Here is a 20,316-nt window from a genome sequence, read left to right as displayed (position 1 = left end):
CAGCCGCCGGCAAGCTAGAGCTCGCTTGACGCTAGCGAGCTCAAGGCTCGCCTAGCCGGTTGCCGGCCATCGCCTCCCTAAGGAGGAAGGAGGAAGGAGAAAGAAAAGAATAGAGAAAATTAAAACAAAAAAATTATAATTTCGATTTTTATAAAAAAAGATTTTATAAAATTAAGGAAAAAGCCACCAAAAACCCCAAACTTTGCAGGTGACACATTTACCCCCCGAAGTTTGTTAAGCGTGACACATTTACCCCAAACTTTTATTTGTGACATAAAAACCCCGAACTTTCATTGTGTGACACATTTACCCTAAATCATAAGGGCATTTTGGTCTTTTTACTTTTAAAACTTTTTACTTTTTTTTTTCTTCCCTCCGCCATGGCCGGCGGAGGGAAGCTGGCGTCCGGCGAGGACTGCCCTCGCCGGCGGGCGGCCCTCGCCGGTGTCGGGCGGGTGCCCCGCCGGGCCGAGGAGGCCCTCGCCGGCGTCGGCGAGGGTTACGCGAGGAGGCCTCGCCCGACGCGGCGAGCGGGCCGAACGCCGGCGAGGGCGACCCTCGCCCGACGCCGGCGAGGCGGCTCGTCCTCGCCGGACGCCGGCTTCCCTCCGCCATGACCGGCGGAGGGAAGAAAGAAGAAGAAGAAAAAAAAAAAAAAAAAAGAAAAAGAATAAGACGAAAATACCCTTAATGGGGTAAATGTGTCACGATTAGCAAACTTCGGGGTTTTCACGTCACAAAACAAAGTTCGGGGTAAATGTGTCACACCGAGCAAAGTTTAGGGTTTTTGGTGGCTTTTTCCTAAAATTAAAGAGGAAGAGAGAGATTATAAGGTTTTGGTTGAAAATGGGTTCTCAACCCAACCCATTTAAAACCCACTTAAGACTCACCTATCTTAAGTCTGCCAATTTAACTACTTTTTGTTAAAAACAAGTGACCCATTTTAACACTTCTAATATTAATGCATCAATATAATACTTGAAATTTATCAAAATTAACAATTTATGCAGTGTAATTATGATCATGCGCATTGTCGATAATGTGTCTCGTGTTATATCATCAAAAGAACAATTCAAGGCACAATATTCAGCTTCATCATGTAAATACATTAACTGCAATTTATGAAATAAAATTATCTTATTTTATATAGTTAGATTAATAGTTGTAAAAATTTTGTCTTGCTCTTAAGAAGTGTCTCGTGTTATATTTTGTAAATACGTTTTTTTGAAGTAATCTCATGCTAATAGCTTCAGACAAATGTTAAGTAATTGAGTTAAACTAAAAAATTATTCATTTCCCTCTGGCGTGAAATGCTTACAATTTTTTACTAATTTATCTTAGTTGGATATTACAATGAGATGGACTTGGAAGGCCAGACCCTATTTCAAACTCCAAATAATACTAAATAAAATTCAAGCATATCTCAAATCCAAGTTGAGTTTTCAAATAGGCTTCTCAAAAACACTCTACTTTATCATAGGAGAGCCTAAAACTTAATTAATTTACGTTCTTTGTATATTACGAATAAAGAAATATCGACTCACAAATAAATTATTACCAAAGTAGTTTAGTATTCAGTAATCTGAGGCCCGAAAACCAATTATATCCTCATAGAGAAAAATTAGACCGCACCTTCGCAAATAAAACTAGAAGTTCCAAATGACGGTGCTTTAAAGCGTGGAGGAAGACAGAGGGATCGATCTAGAAATTCTTCTAGAGAGGAACAAAAGCAATCGACGGTTACAAATAAATCGAGTGCAATTTGTTTTTAGTTATTTAAGTAGTATTTCCATGCTTAAAAAGCCTGATAAAGATAAAAATATGTATAGCTTTTGTTCATCGGAAGCATCTATTTGTTTATAATTTTAGAAATTTGAATTAATTTATGTAGATTTTCAGAGGGCAACTTGAAAGAGAAGCATTCATAACTTAACTGAGGATTAGCGGAACAAGAGATTTGGCCATTGAACTGATCTTTTCCTTCTTGTAGCCATCGTTATGCTAGCGGCGATCCATTTTCAAAACCATGATTGGAGCTTTCTATTTCAATTCTTTTCCCCTGGAGTTTTGTCTTTTTCCGAATTTTATTCAACATCGATAATCTAACAAAATTCTTTCGAGACCGCGAATCATTTGCGATTTGTCGGAAATGAACCAAATTTTTTTTTTTTTTTATGATATCTTCCCATTCTATAAATCTCGAAAGAAAGGCCGAACATAATTTCGTTTCCTTTAATTGAAAGAACAAGAAAGTGCTCTATTAGCATAATATCATCAAATAACTAAAGAAAAAAACAATAATTAATGACATATTTGCAAAAGATTCCTGCAGCTAAAGATAACCCATCATCACCATCCGACATCCGTTCAACCTAAATTACGTTGAATGGATATGCACTGTACCATGCAGAAACAACTAGTTGCAACCATGATGCTACGTCCGAACCCTAGGGAACGACGCTTGTAAGGACGCGAACACGTGCCGCCGCCACGTGTCTCGTCGGCTCGACACCTACATAAACGTGTCGGGTTCCTTCCCCATTGATCAGACCGGTATCGCCTTTCTTTCGTTTCATCAACCTCAGGTCGGTGAGTACTCTTGAGAGAGAGAGAGAGAGAGAGAGAGAGGAGGAGATGGCGGTGGACGATGCGCACAGGGCCAGGGTGGGAGGGAGGAACATGCCGATGAGACCGGGGGCGATGGCGGTCGGCGGGATCCTCCTGGTGGCGGCGGTGGGCTACTACGTCTTCTACAAAGACAAGAGGAACACGAGGGAGGGACGCGCCAGGGTCGGGAACGGAGTCACCACCCACGACCCGCCTTCGGATGTTCGTGCCAGGAAGTGAATATGTACGACTCGCATGAGGGATGTCTACCTGTAATTATGCGTGTTCTGGAGTCTTGGTTGGTCTGTATGTATCGCCCTTCTTGGAGTTACGTTGACAGATGAATAGAAAATGGTCGAGCATTAGTTAATCCAAACTGAAAAGTACATCATTTGGATGCATGCTAGCTCATTTCGTTTTGCGGTGAAGATGTCCGAGTGATCGGGACGCTCTCCTCCGAGTCTAGATTGGAAGTTTTCGAATCTGATCGAATCTTTTTAAGTTTGCTATCATCGTAGTTCTAACTTTTAGGTTTTTGAGATTAAATTAGAGAAGTGAAAAGTGGAGGGTCATATACCACTGGCTTTATGTAACCTTCTAGTAGTTATAGTGCTCTTCCCAAGGGCAGATACGTTCGGACAGGGCGTTCCTTCACATGCGAATTTAACACGAAACAGGACCCGTCATCCACAATACACTGCCTTAACCAAACCATGTCTATCCTGTTCTTGCTTTCTGCCAGATCATTTGGTCTGCCGTCCCGACGTCGAAGATCGCCTCTCCACTGTCTCACGACTCGGTCTCTATCGCTCCAACACTCTCTCCCTCCCTTGATCCATCAGAAAGAAGTTGACATGCATCTTATCATCTTGAAGGTGGCAGATCTGGCCCCATCTTCACGGACGGACGAGCCAGCGGCCCCATGTTCATTGACTGAATCGATGCTAATTCCACGGAGGATGGAGCCAACTCTGGCCAGACCTGCCTCCATCGACAACGCCCAGAGTTCCGTTCCGGACCCACGATGCTGACACTGTCGTGGTGGATGCAAACAAATCAACCCCACTTGTCCTGCCCAGAACGATTGAAGGAGAGAAGGGGTGGCCCCTTTTGCCAAGGGTGGATCGTCGGAGAACAATGCCGGGGGACAGGGCGTAACCTTCGTCTGTTACGCCCTTGTCGCCTTGGTTCTTGCATATTTAGGAAAGTAGAGAAGTGCCTCGTTACCTCATTCTCTCTTTCAATAAAAGAAGTACCGTCAAGAAACAACAAAGTCAAGAAAGAATTCAATGGCGTTCTTGCGATGATGCTAGGCCGCTGTTCCAAGACACGTGATTCGGGCGAGGTCGACGGTATGGTAATCTCCGAAAGTCCGACCGTCGTTAATAGTCTGTCGTTGGAGAAGAGAAGATGGTACTGAATGGGGGTAGAGGAATACTAGTATTTTGATTTTTTCTTGGCCATTAAAATGTGTAATTACAATGGTTGGACTTATTACTCATTGGGCAGTAGCAAAACGGGAGAATTACCAAAAAAGTCCTAGACTTATTGCAATGTGTCAATTCAGTCCTAAACTTTTTATTTTGGCCGATCAATTCAGTCCTAAACTTTTATTTTGGCGATTTAGTCCTAAACCTTTTATAATTGTCTTGCCAATTCAGTCCATCCGGCCAAATTTTGGCCGGCCGTATTGACGTGGACACCAGCCATCCAAATGAACGCTGACGTGGCATTTTTTTTAAATTTTTTTCAAATTTTTAAATATTTTTTTGAATTTTTTAATTCTTTTTAAATAATTTTGTTAATTTCTTTTATTCTTTCCCCTTTGTCTTCTTCCTTGTTTTGTCTTTTTCCCCTGCACCTTCTTCTTCAACCTTGCACCATCTTCTTCCCCGAATCTCTCTATTCCTTCTGCAACTTAATCGAACCAGAATTTTTGGTGACAAATCAACCTCTATATGCGTAGTATCCAGCATACACATCGCCACCGAACCAACACCAACCGGCGGTCACCTGCTCCAATCGATGGTCACCAACTCCGGATGCTTACTCTGGCAATCGCAACAATCAACGGAAAATCTTTACACGAGATTAATTTCTTCCATGCTTGGCTTTCTAGCAAGCATATAATCACCAGTGAACTACAAATCACAGAGAAGAACTGACTAGGTGGCCTTGAACCACATGGCACGCCGGCGGGGGAAGATTTCCGGCGGAGAGGAGGATTTACTGCCGAGGATTGAACCCGAGAGAACGTTCTTCGGGGCGGCCGCACCGAGAGTGGTGAGAGATGGGAAGAAGGATGGAGATGGTCGAGGTGGCTTGGTCGAGTCTATCTGAGGAGAAGGAGCGGCGCTCCCAAAAAAAGAAAAGCCCCCGCTCTCTTTCTTTCCTTTCGCCTCTCCCCTTCTCCCTCTGAAATCTCTCTTCCTCAAAGCGTTCCTTTCTCTCCCCCTTGCGATGTGGTTTTAGCCAAGAAAGAAAAGATGCCCCACCCGTCTCTGTGTGAGGAGAGCTTCCAAAGAACCCCAGAACGTTTTGATGCAGCCTTCTGCGATTCCCCAAAAAACCAGTGAGCCCCCTTTTGCTTTCCCTCAGTGAGCGCTCCCTGTATTTCCTTCAAGCTTTCCCTCTTCTGTGAAAGTTCCAGGCGGTGCAAGCAAGAAGAATATTCTACTCTCACCAGCTTCTCACCGCCAAAGGTCTCCTCGCGAAATCATCATCCTCTCGTTTGTCTCTGGTTTCTCTCAGCAAGCAACCTCTCTCTCTCTCAATGGTCGGCCGGGGAAGGAGAAGATGGAAAAAAAAAAGAATTAAAAAATTCGAAAATATATATATATATATTTAAAAAATGCCACGTCAGTGTTCGTCGGACGGCCGGCAACCACGTCGACTTGGCCGGCCAATTTTGGCCGGATGGACTAAATTGGCACAACTATAAAAGGTTTAGGACTAAATTGGCCAAAAAAAAAAGTTTAGGACTGAATCCGCACAATTACAATAGGTTTAGGACTTTTTTGGTAATTCTCCCGTAGCAAAACCTTTTCCTAATCTTTAATCTGGGCTGATGATATGATTAACTTCCATAATCGACTCATCCATTCAAAACAAGGGTACAAAATTGATTAATATAAGAGAATCAAAAGGAATTTAAACCCGCAATGGAATTGACCAAGTGATCAAAGCAGTTTCATCCAAATAATCGATTAGTCACGGATAAAAATAGCGACTACCGTTGGTGAGAGAGGAGAATGCCAAAAAAGGGAAGAGGGCAGCGACCGTAAATAATATGCAGAAACCAAGGAACATATGAAAATTGTGTATTTTAATCATCATCGATAACTTTTACATATATGGAAAATTATCATAAAAGTCTTAAACCGTTTGTAATTTTACCAATTTAGTTTTTCCTTTTGTCAATTCAATGCGCGGCGTTTATATAGTGCCAGCCGGCTAAATTTGGCTGGATAGACTAAATTGGCACAATTGCAAAATGTTTATAACTAAATTGATAAAAAAATGTTTATAATTGAATTGATACAATTACAAAAGATTTAAGATTTTTTTGGTAAATTTCCTTTACATACATGCTCAGAAAAAAATATCAAGTAGTTAATTTTGATAAAAGAATTGGTAACCATTTGTGAGGATAACATTTGAATCAATTTCCCTTTAAATTTCCCTTGCTGTTGTTTGAACGCTCTATAAAAGGGTTTTCGGAGGGCGTTTTCTCTGAAGCAATGGCTGAACCCGTCGCTCCGGCTTCCCCCTCAAAATGAGAAGCAAACGGCTAAACACTGAACGATGCGCACTGAGAAGGCAAAAAGAGAAGAACAAAGCAGAGCAAAGGTCAAGCGGCCGTTCAGTAAGGTTATTGTCCGAGCCGTAATTGTACGAGAGAACTCAGATTGGGCTTTCGTCATCTGTGCTTATCTGGACCGGTCTGATCCAGTCTAAGATCTGGACCATAAGGCCTACCCAACGATGATCCAGTCTGATTCAGGCCCGGCCACCGGCTAGTGACCCTCGCCTAGACCCTCGCCGACCATTTCCCCACCATTGCTGGCGCTTCTAACCTTTTTCTTTTAGATCATTTTATTTTAATTTAAATCAAAATTGCATTAAAAATTAGATTTGGATCAAAACGACATCTGAGCCACGTCATCGCCACGTATTTAAAGAAAATAACAACAAAAACGAAGTCAAGAAAATAACTCAATTACATCAATTTGACAAGTTTTGGATTTTTATTGTGTTTTTTACAAGTTTTATGACTCAATTGCACTTTTATGATAAATTTTGGGACTTCTAATAAAAATGTGCCTTAAACTTTTCCATATGACTTCTGCAAATTCATGCTTGTCCTCTAGTATTTCATGTTCGGATAGTGTCAACTTTATGTTCTTAACAAGTTCTACCCGCTTTCACCTCGTGTTGATGATTTTGGTGTAGCTTCAAGAAATGCACTCTCTCGAGATAATGTATACAAGCAATGAAGCTGCCTCTTCCTTTGCTATAATCATCAAGGAGGAGATACCAATAGCTTTAGTTTGAGATTACAAGGTGTAAATCATTCTGGTAAAATTAAGTCCGAACAATGTCCTCGTCTCAAGATGCGGCGCAACTCTACTGGCTGTGCCCTTCGCATTAGAAGACTTAATTTGATTGTCGTCGTGCCCCTTTCTGTGCTAATTGTAGCCGGTCCATACCTTGTGTGCAGGCGCTAGTCAGCCCGAAAACGAGTGCCCTTCCTCAAACTCTCCCACAGGAACAGCATATGGTGAATCCTAATCAGCATCGAAGACTTCTTGAAGCTGCGAAACTATGTGCTGGTCATACGTCCCAAAGCTGACACCGGCAGTAGTATAGAAATAGTCCCACAAGAGGTTGCTCGTTCCCATGTGGGCTCTCACATCACTGATGAAGGCTTTATTTGATTTGGGCTTAAGGCCCATCCGCCAAAGTTGGGCCCAGAAAGCCCGGCCCACGGGAATAAGGCCCGTGGAAAGAGGGAGGTATAAAAGGGAAGAGAGAGAGAAAGTAATGCACGTTGAATTAGAATTACATTTTCTCTCTCGCGCGTTTTCTCTCCCAAAAGGACAAGAGGCATACGGCTTCCAATTTCTTCCCTTCAAGGCTTCATCGGATCGATTCGACCGGATTCTCTTCCTCCATTGGCGTTTGGTGTTTAATCTGTGGCTAACAAGGTACGCTCGAATCCGTGGTGTGCTTTACGATCGGTGATGCGTGGTTTTTCCCGGGCTTCGTCTTCCGCATTGATTTAGGGGTTCGATTCGGTGTTGAATCCGGTATTTCGGGGATCAGTCATTCCCAACATTGGTATCAGAGCCCTGTTTCACGTTTTTCCCGATCAATTCTGATGTTTTTGATTGATTTTTTTTGCGAAATCCCTTCGGCCGTACGGAACCGGGCGAAAATCCCGACACCCGAGACTTCTTCGGCCATTTTCATGAGTTTTCGAATGTCAAAAACAAATTCTGAAAGCACTGGGAGAAAGGCTACGTCGAGACGAGTCTGGAGATGTCTCGAGCGCGGCCGGGAGACGCCGCACGCGCCCACACGCGCGGCCGGAAGGCTGCGCGTGGGCGCGAGCGCCGGAAGCGCTCGATCGCCCAGTGCGTGCGGTACACGCGCCGGTGGGCGAATCGGCGCTTGCGCGCCGCCGGCAGCGAACCGGCACGCGCCGGTCCACGGACCGATGGGTGCGGCGTCATTGATGACGTCGGCGATGACGTCAGGTTGGCGGACGGCGACCCGACCAGCGCGAGACCCGACACGCGCGCGGCACGTGCCGGATGACGTCTGCGTGACGTCATCCTGCGCACGCGCACGGCACGTGCCGTCGGTTCGCGCGAACCGGACCCACCGGCCCGACCGGTCGGACCGGTATGTCCGGCCCGACCGGTGCGACCGGTCCGACGACCGTTGACCGTTGACCTCCATTGACCGCCGACGACCGTTGACCGTTGACCCAAAAAAAAAAAAAAAAAAAAAAGAGGGAAAAGAATGTGTTTCTTTTTCAATTAAGTCTATATGGATTATAATGTGATCCCTTTATTTGTTCTGCATTTGTTGTAGGAACAATGCCTCCCCTAAGGTTGCGCACACCTATTCGCGCAGTGACCGATGAACAAAAGGAAAGGCTGTCTAAGTTGATAGCTGAGCTGACTGATCATCGATGGGAGAGTGGTGACTTAATTGATCACGTCCTTGAAGTCAACGGGAAAATTCAACAGGTCATATGGAATGGTCGTCCTATGTCACAGTCAGAGATAGTGCGATTTTCATAAGCACTCTTCCACCCGAATGGCAAGATGTGTTGAATCGCATATGGGATGTCAACGGAGCTGCTTCCTATAAGAAAATTGTGATAGATTTTGTAAATGAATATTACTGTATTGTTACAAGGGAAAAGATCAAAAAATTGAACAAAAGAGGATCTTTCCCAGTTCGTGTGCTGACTATGTGTTAGTTGTGTTGGTTGATATGTATTAAGTGTGCTTTGTGGACATATAATGTATTGTTTACTACCCGATTGTTATTGATGTGACAACTGATATGTTAGTTGTATTGATTGAAAGCATTATTGTTTTATTGGAATTCAATTATCTTTGCTTTACTTATTATTGCCGGTTCTTTGTGGGTAATTAGTCAGGGTAGTTTTAGAAGTTTTTGTAGCTTCATAGAATTAATTTTGCATATGACAATCATATTAATGATAGTTTTAAGTTAGGATTTTTGGAGGATGATTGGAAACAAAGTGACCTTTTGATTCTAAAGCTTTACTTGAAATTATTCATTAATATGATGGGTCTATGTAAATAGGGATGCATAAATGATAGGCTTTAATAATTTGTGCATATTTGTCTGATTTGTTCAGATCAATGGCTTCAGCCACAAAGAGCATAGTTGCCGAGCTGAACAAAGGTGAAAAGCTCAATGGTGACAACTATGAAATTTGGCAAATGAAAATCCAAAAGTATGTCTTTGGAAGAGCAAGAAGCACTTGAGGCTCTTGTCATGACCATGGTAGAACTGAAGAGGGAACTACCGCACAGCACAAAAGAAACAAATAAGCTTTTTCTGCGTGGAAAGAATGAACTCTCTAGCTCGCATCACGTTCTTTGAGCAGCATGGAAAATGACGTCATGCGAGAGTTTCGGCGTTTTGACAATGCCAAGGAAATGTGGGAGGCATTGGCAGCTAGATTTGGTCATACTTCGGTGACTAGGCGAGGCAGCTCACTATCGGGTTTGACTCTTATAAGAAGCCTCATGGTCAGACTATGAAGCAACATCTTAGAAAGATGTCAAACATGATAACTGAGCTGAGAGATGCTGGCCATGTCCTCACAGATGAGTAGCAAGTGCAAGCAGTGATTCGTTCCTTGCCTCAGAGTTGGGAGCATATGAAGGTGCACCTGACTCATAATGAAAATATCAAAACCTTTGAGGATGCAATGCGTCATCTTGAGCTGGAAGAGGACCACTTATTGGCGGCTAAGCCGGATGCTGAACTTTATTATGCTGGTTCTAGCTCAAATGGAGCTTCGAGCTCCAAACGCAAGCGCCTAACTGGTTTGATAAGGGAAAGGCAAGGAAGAAGCGGGTCCTTCGGGAAGAAACCCAAATTTAACCAACATGGAAGAGGGAAGCGTCCTCACATGAAAAAGCTTGCAAGGGTGAAATGCTACAATTGTGACAAGAAGGGTCACTATGCTCGCGACTGTCGTGAGCCAAAGAAGGTATGCACCCCTTGTACTTTTCGAACTTTACTTTTGTGTCGAGTTCGTGTTCTTAACTGAGTCTAATCCTTTGTGGACTGTGGATTCAGGAGCGACAGACCATGTAGCGAAGGATAGAGGATCCTTCGTGGAATTCCGACGAGTACCAACCGGAACTAAGTGGATCTATGTGGGAAACAACTCCGAGCTAAAGTGAAAGGAATTGGCACATGCCAACGAATATGCGTGGTGGACGCACTTTGTTCCTTCATGATGTCTTTGTATGCTCCTGAGATTCGTCGAATTTAGTGTCTCGTATTAGTGTTGGTTAAATTAGGTTTTAATATGAACTTCGTAATAGAGGTGTGAATTTGTTTTTGGATACAAATTACTATGGTTGTGGTTATTTTCTGGATGGTTTTATTGTATTAGATATTGATTATGTTAATACTAATGTTTGTTATTCCCTTCTCACGTCTCTAATAAATATGATAATGATGTGAATGTGTGGCATGCTAGACTTGGTCACATTGGCCAACAACGTATGAATAGACTAGCCAAAGAGGGCTTGTTGGGCAATATTGAAAAAGTCGATTTTGTCCATATGTAAGCATTGTCTAGAAGGAAAACGACAAGGAAACCATTTGGAAAAGGAAAAGAGTAGAATTTCCTTTGCATTTAATCCATACGATATCTCGTGGTCCAATGAATGTGAAAGGAAGGCATGAGGCTGTTTATTTCATCACTTTTATAGATGATTATACTCGATTCGGATATGTCTATTTGATTTCTCACAAATCTGAAGCAATAAGTTGTTTTAAAAGGTTTATGAACCTGGTAGAGAATCAATTAGACAAGAAAATAAAAGCATTGAGATCCGATCGAGGTCGAGAATATTTATCGATGAGTTCAGAAAATTATGTGAGAAAAAGGAATAGAAAGACAGTTGTCTATTCCATATACTCCTCAACAAAATGGTGTTGCGGAGAGAAGAAACAACCCTCTTTGAAATGGTTAGGTCCATGATGGCGCAAGCTAACTTACCCATTACCTTTTGGAGTGATGCGTTGTTAACTCGCTGCCTATATACTTAACCGTATGCCTTCCAAATCGTTACTTCCACTCCATATGAGTTATGGACAGGTAGAAAACCGGACTTAAGTTTTCTTAAGCCATGGGGTTGTGCCGCCTATACACATGAATCCTCTCACAAATTTGGGAAATTAGGTCCCCGAGAGGAAAGAAGAGTATTTTCATAAGATACTGCGAACACTCGAAAGGATATGTGTTCATAGGTGAGCAAGAAAGTGGAAGTATAACGAGTTTGAATCACGAGATGTCACATTCTTAGAGGATGAATTTCCTAAGAAGGGCGAAATAGGGAAGATTGTTCCCTATTTGAAACCTTGGATCGGGATAATGACCTTAATGGACTTCGTCCAAGTGGGAGTAATATGAGAAGTGATGAATTGAATTCAACTCATTCTCAATTGCAACCACTTGATGAGACGACATCATTACCCAATCAAGTGGGAGCATAATGGGAAATGATGTGCAAAGTGTACAATCTCCCATTAGGCGAACAAGTCGCCAAAGTATTCCCGTCAACGTTTTGGCATTGAAGGGGAAACTTTTATGGTTGCTCCACAAGATGAGGATGAGCCAAGAAATATTAATGAGGCTCTGAATTGCCCTAGTAAGGAAAAATGGATCAATGCAATGGAAGAGGAAATGGAGTCAATGAAATCAAACCAAGTCTCGGGAACTGGTTGATCGCCAAAAGGACGCAGCTATTGGGAACAAATGGGTTCTCAAAATAAAGCGAAAGGCTGATGGCTCAATTGAAAGGCATAAGGCTCGCCTTGTGGCGAAGGGGTATAATCAACAAGAAGGAATTGATTATGAAGATACATTTTCTCCTGTAGTGAGATTTACCTCGATTCGCATTATTCGCAATAGTGGCTAGTCACGGATCTTGAGTTACATCAAATGGATGTAAAGACTGCTTTCCTCAATGGACAATTAGAGGAAGAAATATATATGGAACAACCTTGTTGGTTTCATAGTGAAAGGCCAAGAAGAAAAGTATGTTGACTTTTGAGGTCGATATATGGTCTTAAGCGATCATCAAGACAATGGTATGTACGTTTTCATAATGCCATAATGGCAATATGATTTTACGATGATTGATGAGGATCATTGTGTATATATCAAAAGATCTAAGGATCAATTTGTGATCATATCATTATATGTTGATGATATACTAATTCTTTGGAAGCAATATGGAGTTTGTTAAGACTGTCAAAGAGTTGGTTGTCTTCCAACTTTGAGATGAAGGATATGGGTGAGGCTGCATACATTCTTGGAGTTAAGATTTCAAGAGATCGTTCGAAGAGATCGTTGTCTCTTTCGCAAGAAACTTATATAAACAAAGTTTTAGAACGGTTTCGTATGCAAGATTGTAAACCCATAGACACTCCTATTGCAAAAGGTGAAGGATTGAGCCATGACGTGTCCAGGACTCCACAAGAGAAGGAACAAATGAAACATGTTCCTTATGCAAGAGTCTTGTTGGGAGCTTGATGTACGCTATGATGTGTACAAGACCCGACATATGTTTTGCAGTTGGAATGGTGAGTAGATACCAATCCAATCCCGAGTCCGAAGACATTGGAAAGTTGTCAAAAGAATACCGAGGTATCGAAGGGAACCTGCGATTACAAGTTGAATTACCAAGGAAAGGATCTGCGACTTGAAGGCTATTCGAATGCTGATTGGGGAGGAGATTTAGATGAAAGGAAATCTACCTCGGATTTGCTTTCTTACCGAGCAATGGCGCAATATCATGGAGTAGTAAGAAGCAAACCCGCATAGCCTTATCCATGATGGAAGCTGAGTTCGTGGCATTATCGGCGGTACAAGAAGCGAGTTTGGCTTAAGAGATTCTTGGATCATTTAGGTGTTATTGAGAAAGCTGCAAATCCATTGTTGGTTAATCATGATAGCCAAGGCTATAGCGTACACCAAAGATCCAAAGTATCATGGCAAGACCAAACATATAGATACCAAGTATAACTTTGTAAAAGATATGATTGCACGAAAGGATGTGAACTTACGGTACATATCTACGCATAGAATGGTAGCAGATCCTATGACAAAGCCAATACCTAGAGATGTGTTTTGTGGTCATGTAAAATCTCTAGGATTGCGTAGAGTCGATGTACTGAATTGTAATTTCCTGAGTTGTTCACATTTATGAAATTTTATTTTTCATTGATTAATGCCTATGAATCTTTGTATGATCTTTATGCATCTTAATGCTCGGTGCATTATTTTAAGTTGAGAAGTATGTCGGACAGATATAAGATTAGCCCACTCACACGGGTAATCGCCTCTATTTACTTGTGTGATAAATAGAGATGAGACTGTTTAAAGCTTATTATCTAGGTGATAATCGAGAGCTCAAGCTTAAAACACGTATGTTGCCTTAACGAGTGTTAAGATGAGGACATAATACTTACTATGTCCGAAAGTAAAATAACCCACATATTTCACTTTATCTCGTCTAAAATGCCGGATGTGAGTTACGATGAATTTTGTGATTGAGTAGATACGTGAACTCAAGTTAGACATTAGGTATGTCTGAACTATCATCGTATGGTATTGAAAAGTGTAGACATACGCTCCATGGGAAAAGAGTTAATACCGTAATACGTATTTCATACTACGTATGCATAAGACGACCAATAAGAGTGGCAAAAAGTTTGATCTCGACTTTTATGACGTGTGAGACTCTTGAGGAAAAGAGTTCCTCAATTTTTGTCCCCTCATGACTCTTACTTATTCTCAAGATTTCTATTTAGTGTTTGCTATCTTAGGATGTTGCCAATGGTCATGTGTTTGATTCGATCTAATGGGACATTTCTAGAAAAGCAAGCTGAACCGAAATGAGAGTTTGAAGGAAAGAGGAAGATCGATTTTGGAGAATCACATTGTAGTTTTTGTATTCACTGGTCGACCAATTATGATTGTCTTTGTGATAATTATAATTGTGAATACAATATATATCATTGTTTAAAAGAGATTAAGAGAGATATAAATGTGATCGATCGATCTAGGGTACTGCATACTAAATCTACTCGGAGTGTGACGCCCATTATGAGCTGCTATATATTCCTAACAGATGTATAGTAACGAGCTCTCAAAGTATCTGGTCGCACGGATTATTCACCAGTATGAATGTTGAAGAGAGGTAAAGAGAATCTCATTCGCCCACCATGTTAAGAGAGTCTATGATGGATTATTCTCGATGGGCCCGAGTAGGGCGTCCGCCCATGTTGGTTTTGGACCACCATGTGCGAGTGGGAGATGAAGGCTTTATTTGATTTGGGCTTAAGGCCCATCCGCCAAAGTTGGGCCCGAAAGCCCGGCCCACAGGAATAAGGCCCGTGGAAAGAGGGAGGTATAAAAAGGGAAGAGAGAGAGAGAAAAAGTAATGCACGTTGAATCGAATTACGTTTTCTCTCTCGCGCGTTTTCTCTCCCAAAAGGACAAAAGAGGCATACGGCTTCCAATTTCTTCCCTTCAAGGCTTCATCGGATCGATTCGACCGGCAGTTCTCTTCCTCCATTGGCGTTTAGTGTTTAATGTGGCTAACAAGGTACGCTCGAATCCGTGGTGTGCTTTACGATCGGTGATGCGTGGTTTTTCCCGGGCTTCGTCTTCCGCATTGATTTAGGGGTTCGATTCGGTGTCGAATCCGGTATTTCGGGGATCAGTCATTCCCAACAACTGACAACATACTTCCCATGGTTGACCCGAGTGCGACCAGGATACTTATTCCCAGTGCTGGTCCCATTGCTGATCGCAGCTCCAGTCGCGTTAAAACCCGGCACCATGTAGTACTTGATCTCAACTTTGCCAGAACAATTGTTGTACTTTGAAGAGGAGCAAAGGACATTGGAATAGAGGAGAGATTTCAGGTAAACGTCAGTGTTGTTTATTGAATGTGTCCAATATGCTACCAATATCTTCACTTTGGCATGCTTGGAAAAGACAACCTGAAAATTATAGTCAACTCAGAAAATATGTTCTCAGTAACAACATATGGGAGGAAATAAAGTTGGTCAATAGAGATAAATCACAAAAAGCCAGTGTCATCAACCCATTCTGTCAGTAAGCAGTTCTTCATCACAGCAAAGGCTTTCCACATTTTCCTTCAATCATTTTGAAACCAAAGTGGCAAATGGCGATAGCAGGAAATTCTACTGCTTACAACAAGCTAAAAGCTTTTCATTTATCTGTTCCGAGCATGCGAGATAACTCAAAAACAAGAAGCCAATGACCAGCCATCAGACCTAGTATCCGCTGTTTAAATATTCATGCAAGTCACAGTCCATCTCCATAAAAAGGAAAAAATGGAATCTGGTAGATGCAAGACAAAATGATTTCAAATGAACACCATATTGATCTGTATCTGTCGATTTAGATTCACATGTACAAAGAAGGGCAGCAACTGTCGCAAGAAAGGAGAATACCTCTGACACAGCAGAAGAAAGGGATGACCAATAAACAGTTTGGTCAATATATTGTGATTGACCAAGCCAATCCATTGTGCTGATCCTAACGGTGCCTCCACTTCCAACTGATTTTATTGTGTCGACCCATGCCTGCTCGTCAGCCTGGTACTTGCCAAATGACAGCTGCAAGATAGAAGTTTGAAAGATGAAATTTACGGGATCCCCCAAAAGGATCAGTAGAGCAATCGCAATGTGATTTAATCAACTTAAATGTTGAGCATCCTCAGTATTCATGAAGGAATACACACCGAAAAAGTTTACTTGCTAATATATCAGAGAGAAGACAATAGCAACTAGACTGGGTCGATTAGCTAAATTCTAATTTGGTACATAGACACTGGAACTGCAATGGGGCAAATCAATAAACTTAATAAACTAAACTTAAGACGCAACCATTCATTTTTTATCGTTTGATTCAACAAACATTTCTAGGATGAAAAATGTCTAACCTGTAATGGCTAATGTTTTGATGATGTCCAAATGCAATTCTTACTTTCTATGTTAAGACAAAATTAAAAATGTTAAATAGATAGGTCTTGGACAAGTCACCTCTGGAGGAGCAAAAGAAAGATAGCTATGTTGATATTGTGAAGACGTGTGATTACGTCCAGGAGTATCTAATGGAAGCCGAAACATGTGAGGATGTGACAGGACTGGATAGCCTGCTACATGAGGAACCTCCACAGATCGAGGAAGAGGTGACCTGCCATGACATATTTGCTCATATCAATAAGAGGACTCGGAAAATGTTAACATCAACCTTCACCAGATCATTATGATGGCAAGTGAATTGAAAGCAAATCAAGCGCAAAACCCTTCAGTTGAGCACCAAACTGATCGAATGGTTACAACACCACATCACTGGCTAATATCAGACCGAGAATAAGCTGCTGATTTCAAATTTCAGAATAACGTTTTGACAGAAGCCTGCGACCAAGTCTAAGCATTGGAGTTGCCAAACTAGAGTCAGCCATTTCTATCCAGTTATAGACAGGCATCCAACTAGAAGTCCTCAAGGGACCAAATCTTGTCCTTGTCTCTTATTTTAGAAACTCCTTTCTTCTTTTAAAGGCTATGTACCATGCACTGGAGAATTTCTGCTTACTCATCAGTCCCACAGAATAGCATTTCCAAAATGAACAATTTGAAAATAAAATCGAATCTCTTACTTTCAATCCAGAGATCTCTACTTTTCTTATTTTAAAAGCTATTTACCATACATAAGAACTGTTCTGCTTTCTCTGTGCTCATATCATTCAATCATCTGGGAGATAACAAACAGGAAAATATCAAACACCAGGAATAATTTTTTAAGATAAATTTGGCAAACATTTATAGCTGATCCGACCCAATGGGATAAGGCTTGAAAAGAACTCCGACAAAGATGAAAATCAAAAATCTGTCAAAAACTCTAAAAACAACAGAATCACTCATCAATCAGCATAACCTCAGGAGTTTCAGACCTGGGCCTAGAGTTAATCTGATGGTTGAAAGACCAAAAAGGGATATTCCTTGGCTAAAAGTGAAACAACACAAAATCCCATGAAGCAGAGACATGCTTTCTGAAATGAAAATGAACTTTTCTATCACCCAGAGAAACAAAGAAAATGAACAACACAACCAAATGCCAGGGGACAAAAAGGAAGAAGAGCATAACGATTCACAAAATCTCAAATTATGCAGGCAAAAGAGGCACAAGAGAAAGTGCAATATGAATGTTTTTTCATACTTGCATCGCTCGTCAGGTTCAAGGAAATGTGACCAACAGGGAACTTTTCTGGTGATCTGCCATTGTTGATCCCAGACATTCTTTGTGTAAGCTGAAGCATCGAGAGAGGAAAGTTTCCACAGATTGTCATTGTAGGATTCAACCTTCTTTGCTATTTTGGGACAATTAACAAGGTATATTCCAAGTTCCTTCACCTGTAAAGATTTGATCATTATAATTCTTCTATATGGCTCAAGTACACAAACAAATCTACAGATTGAAGAGGTGAAAAAAAGGCAATATGTCTTAATATGGTGTAAATGTGGCATAATCTTCTGTGATCTTACTTGCCAGCAAGAATGGGATGCTTATAGCTGAGAACCCACACCTTTTCTTTTGCTCAGTCAATTTATTTAGCCACAGTCGGATTGATATCCTCACCAATAAAAAATGGAGAGAAGGCTAACTATATTCCTGAGAAAAGGACTTCTTAAGTAAAGCGTGTACCTGAGAAAGGGCCTTCCAATCGTTGTTTGCAGATCCAATATAAACATCTTGATTATTTGATATCCACACTTTCGCATGAATTATGCCTGATCCCCACCATTTGGCAAGTAACAGAGTTACAGACTTGACGTTTGTCCTTCCTGAAGCAAGGTCATTTGGTTCTCTGTCATAGTCAGGAGGCGCTCCTGAGTGATGTAAAAGCCTGATGAAGTTCAATATTTTTCAGAGGTGTGCTAATGTTGCAAGAAGTAAATGAGAACATCTCTAATAGATATGGTGAATATGAAAGCAGAAGCCTCAAGAAAATGAGTCTGGTCGTTTTGCTTTTCTTTCTACACACAATTTCAGGCTTCAACCATCTTTAAAGTAATGATTTTCTCACTGCTTTGGTAAGTGATTCTGGCACTTCAGTCGTTCACTATCTTCATCCATTGGATTAATCTCCTACCTGAGGCTCCCTTGGAACTTTTGGAGGACTAGGAATCTCCAATAAAGGTACTTTTACTTTCTCAAAGTGAAATATAAATCAAATTGCATCACTTAGAATTCGTGCAGTTCTCCAAGATAGACGATTTCTGGGATTTTACTCGGGAGAACACGTTAAGCAAATTACCTGACACGTGCTTCGGAAACTTAGAAAAAGAAATTATTTGACATGTTAATAGAAAGTGTGACTAAAGAGCAGGAGCAAAAAAATTATGAAACAAACTACCAGATATAAACTAAAAGGTAGCCATGATTAGCCATTTGCGAAATACTCCAAAGGTAAAGCTCCAATGGCTACTTTACACCCACAAATCAGCATATGCAAAGGGCATGAGAAAGCGCTATCCACAATTACCTAATAGTGACATTCCGATCGGCGGCATCTTCAATGGCTTTGTAAACACCGCGACCCAAATCGGCCCCAAGTCGGAGCATGTCAGACTGAGAGTAACCATAATCGCCGGAGGTAGGATCATCAGGACGAGCATTCAGCTGCCAATAGTATGCTATGATGTCCAGCTTCTTCGTCGAGTTTCCCGCCAACCACCGCAGCACATCCGCTAAAACCATTTGTCGCCCCAATCAGCAATTAATACATTTAAGCTTCATTTATTTTGCGAAGAACAGATAATTTGAAAAACATTTACCGATAAATGATTGCTTGTATAACTTGAGATTATCTAGTCAATGAAACCTATTTTCATCATTGATTACATTTTATATCTAAATATCTTCGTAAATAACGTAAACATGTTTTCATTGATTCGTTTTCGCAAGTATACAAGAGACATTTTTGCAAAACAAACGTAACCTTAACAATATCCATTTTTTAACGCCAACCTCAGTCTCTCCTACTCTGTTCCCCCGATCATGCTTTCTAAAACCAAACTGCAGCGCGGCACCTGGCTAAACGCAGTCGTTGCGACGGGATAGGGGGCGCTCACCGGTGGAGAGGACGCCGGGGACGCGGCGGAGGAGGGGCATGTCGGTGGGGATGGACTGGACGAGCCACGCCTTGCAGCGAGGCGAGCCAGCCGAGACAGCGGGGGCAGAGAGGTTGGCTACTGCGACGAGCGTCAGAGCGGCCAGAAGAGGAGGCGGAGGGCGACGAAGCTTCATCTTCTGCCGTGCGCTCGCGCGAATCAAAGTCAAGGCGGTCCTGCGACAATGGCAGAAGAAAGAGAGAGTGAGAGAGAGAGAAGGAAAGAGATGATTTTCAGACAAGCGCAGAGATTCACTCGTTGAATTTGACTAACCCAGTTCGCCGAGGTGGCGGTTTTGTCGTCGTCAACAGCACGTGAATTTAAGGAAAATGATTGCTCGACTTTCGGGCTATCCTCTGAGAAACCGGATGAGCTGGTCATCCGGTCGCAAGAGATCCTTCACGTCTTTTTTTTTTTTTTTTTTTTATTTTTGAGCAAGCAAGGTCCTTCACGTTCGACGAGCATATTCTCAACCATATCTATCGCAAGCGGCACTAAAAGGATAGCTACGTAATAGGAAAAGACGCAACTCAACCTCTCAAGGTTGGCACAACTGGCTAGAAAGCAGGGGATTTTCAATTTGGAAACTGAAATTTAGCATTTCATATCCAATCAATTATATACACATGCCGAATGTTTGGATTTAACTAATTTGAGAGGTTGGTTATAAAGGTGTTCCATGGGTCTGCAGTGGCAGCAACG

At 41.8% G+C, this 20,316-nt stretch overlaps 1 protein-coding gene across 1 annotated transcript; it reads right to left on the bottom strand.

Moving 5' to 3' along the window:
• Nucleotides 1-7,056: 7,056 nt before the first annotated feature.
• On the bottom strand, nt 7,057-19,820 carry LOC104437566 (phospholipase D Z). Its single transcript, XM_039310396.1, has 8 exons — nt 19,576-19,820; nt 18,987-19,191; nt 18,146-18,347; nt 17,660-17,853; nt 16,480-16,633; nt 15,889-16,053; nt 15,143-15,411; nt 7,057-7,524 (listed from the first exon to the last, which is right to left on the bottom strand). Exons 1-8 carry the CDS (start codon nt 19,748-19,750, stop codon nt 7,395-7,397), a joined length of 1,494 nt encoding a protein of 497 aa, XP_039166330.1. The 5' UTR covers nt 19,751-19,820; the 3' UTR covers nt 7,057-7,394.
• Nucleotides 19,821-20,316: the final 496 nt, after the last annotated feature.

The sequence above is a fragment of the Eucalyptus grandis genome, chromosome 3 (genome assembly GCF_016545825.1).
Source record: "Eucalyptus grandis isolate ANBG69807.140 chromosome 3, ASM1654582v1, whole genome shotgun sequence".
NCBI lineage: Eukaryota > Viridiplantae > Streptophyta > Magnoliopsida > Myrtales > Myrtaceae > Eucalyptus > Eucalyptus grandis.
Note: the sequence above shows the minus strand (reverse complement) of the source record. Positions and strands in the feature narration are given on the sequence as shown.

Excerpts from the sequence above, each read along its gene's own strand:
- LOC104437566 (XM_039310396.1), bottom strand. The coding sequence starts at position 19,750 with ATGAAGCTTCGTCGCCCTCCGCCTCCTCTTCTGGCCGCTCTGACGCTC. Across the intron at positions 18,348-18,986 it reads GATCGGAATGTCACTATTAG|GCTTTTACATCACTCAGGAG; the intron begins GTAATTGTGGAT and ends GAACTTCATCAG. Across the intron at positions 16,634-17,659 it reads GAACCTGACGAGCGATGCAA|GTCACCTCTTCCTCGATCTG; the intron begins GTATGAAAAAAC and ends ATGTCATGGCAG.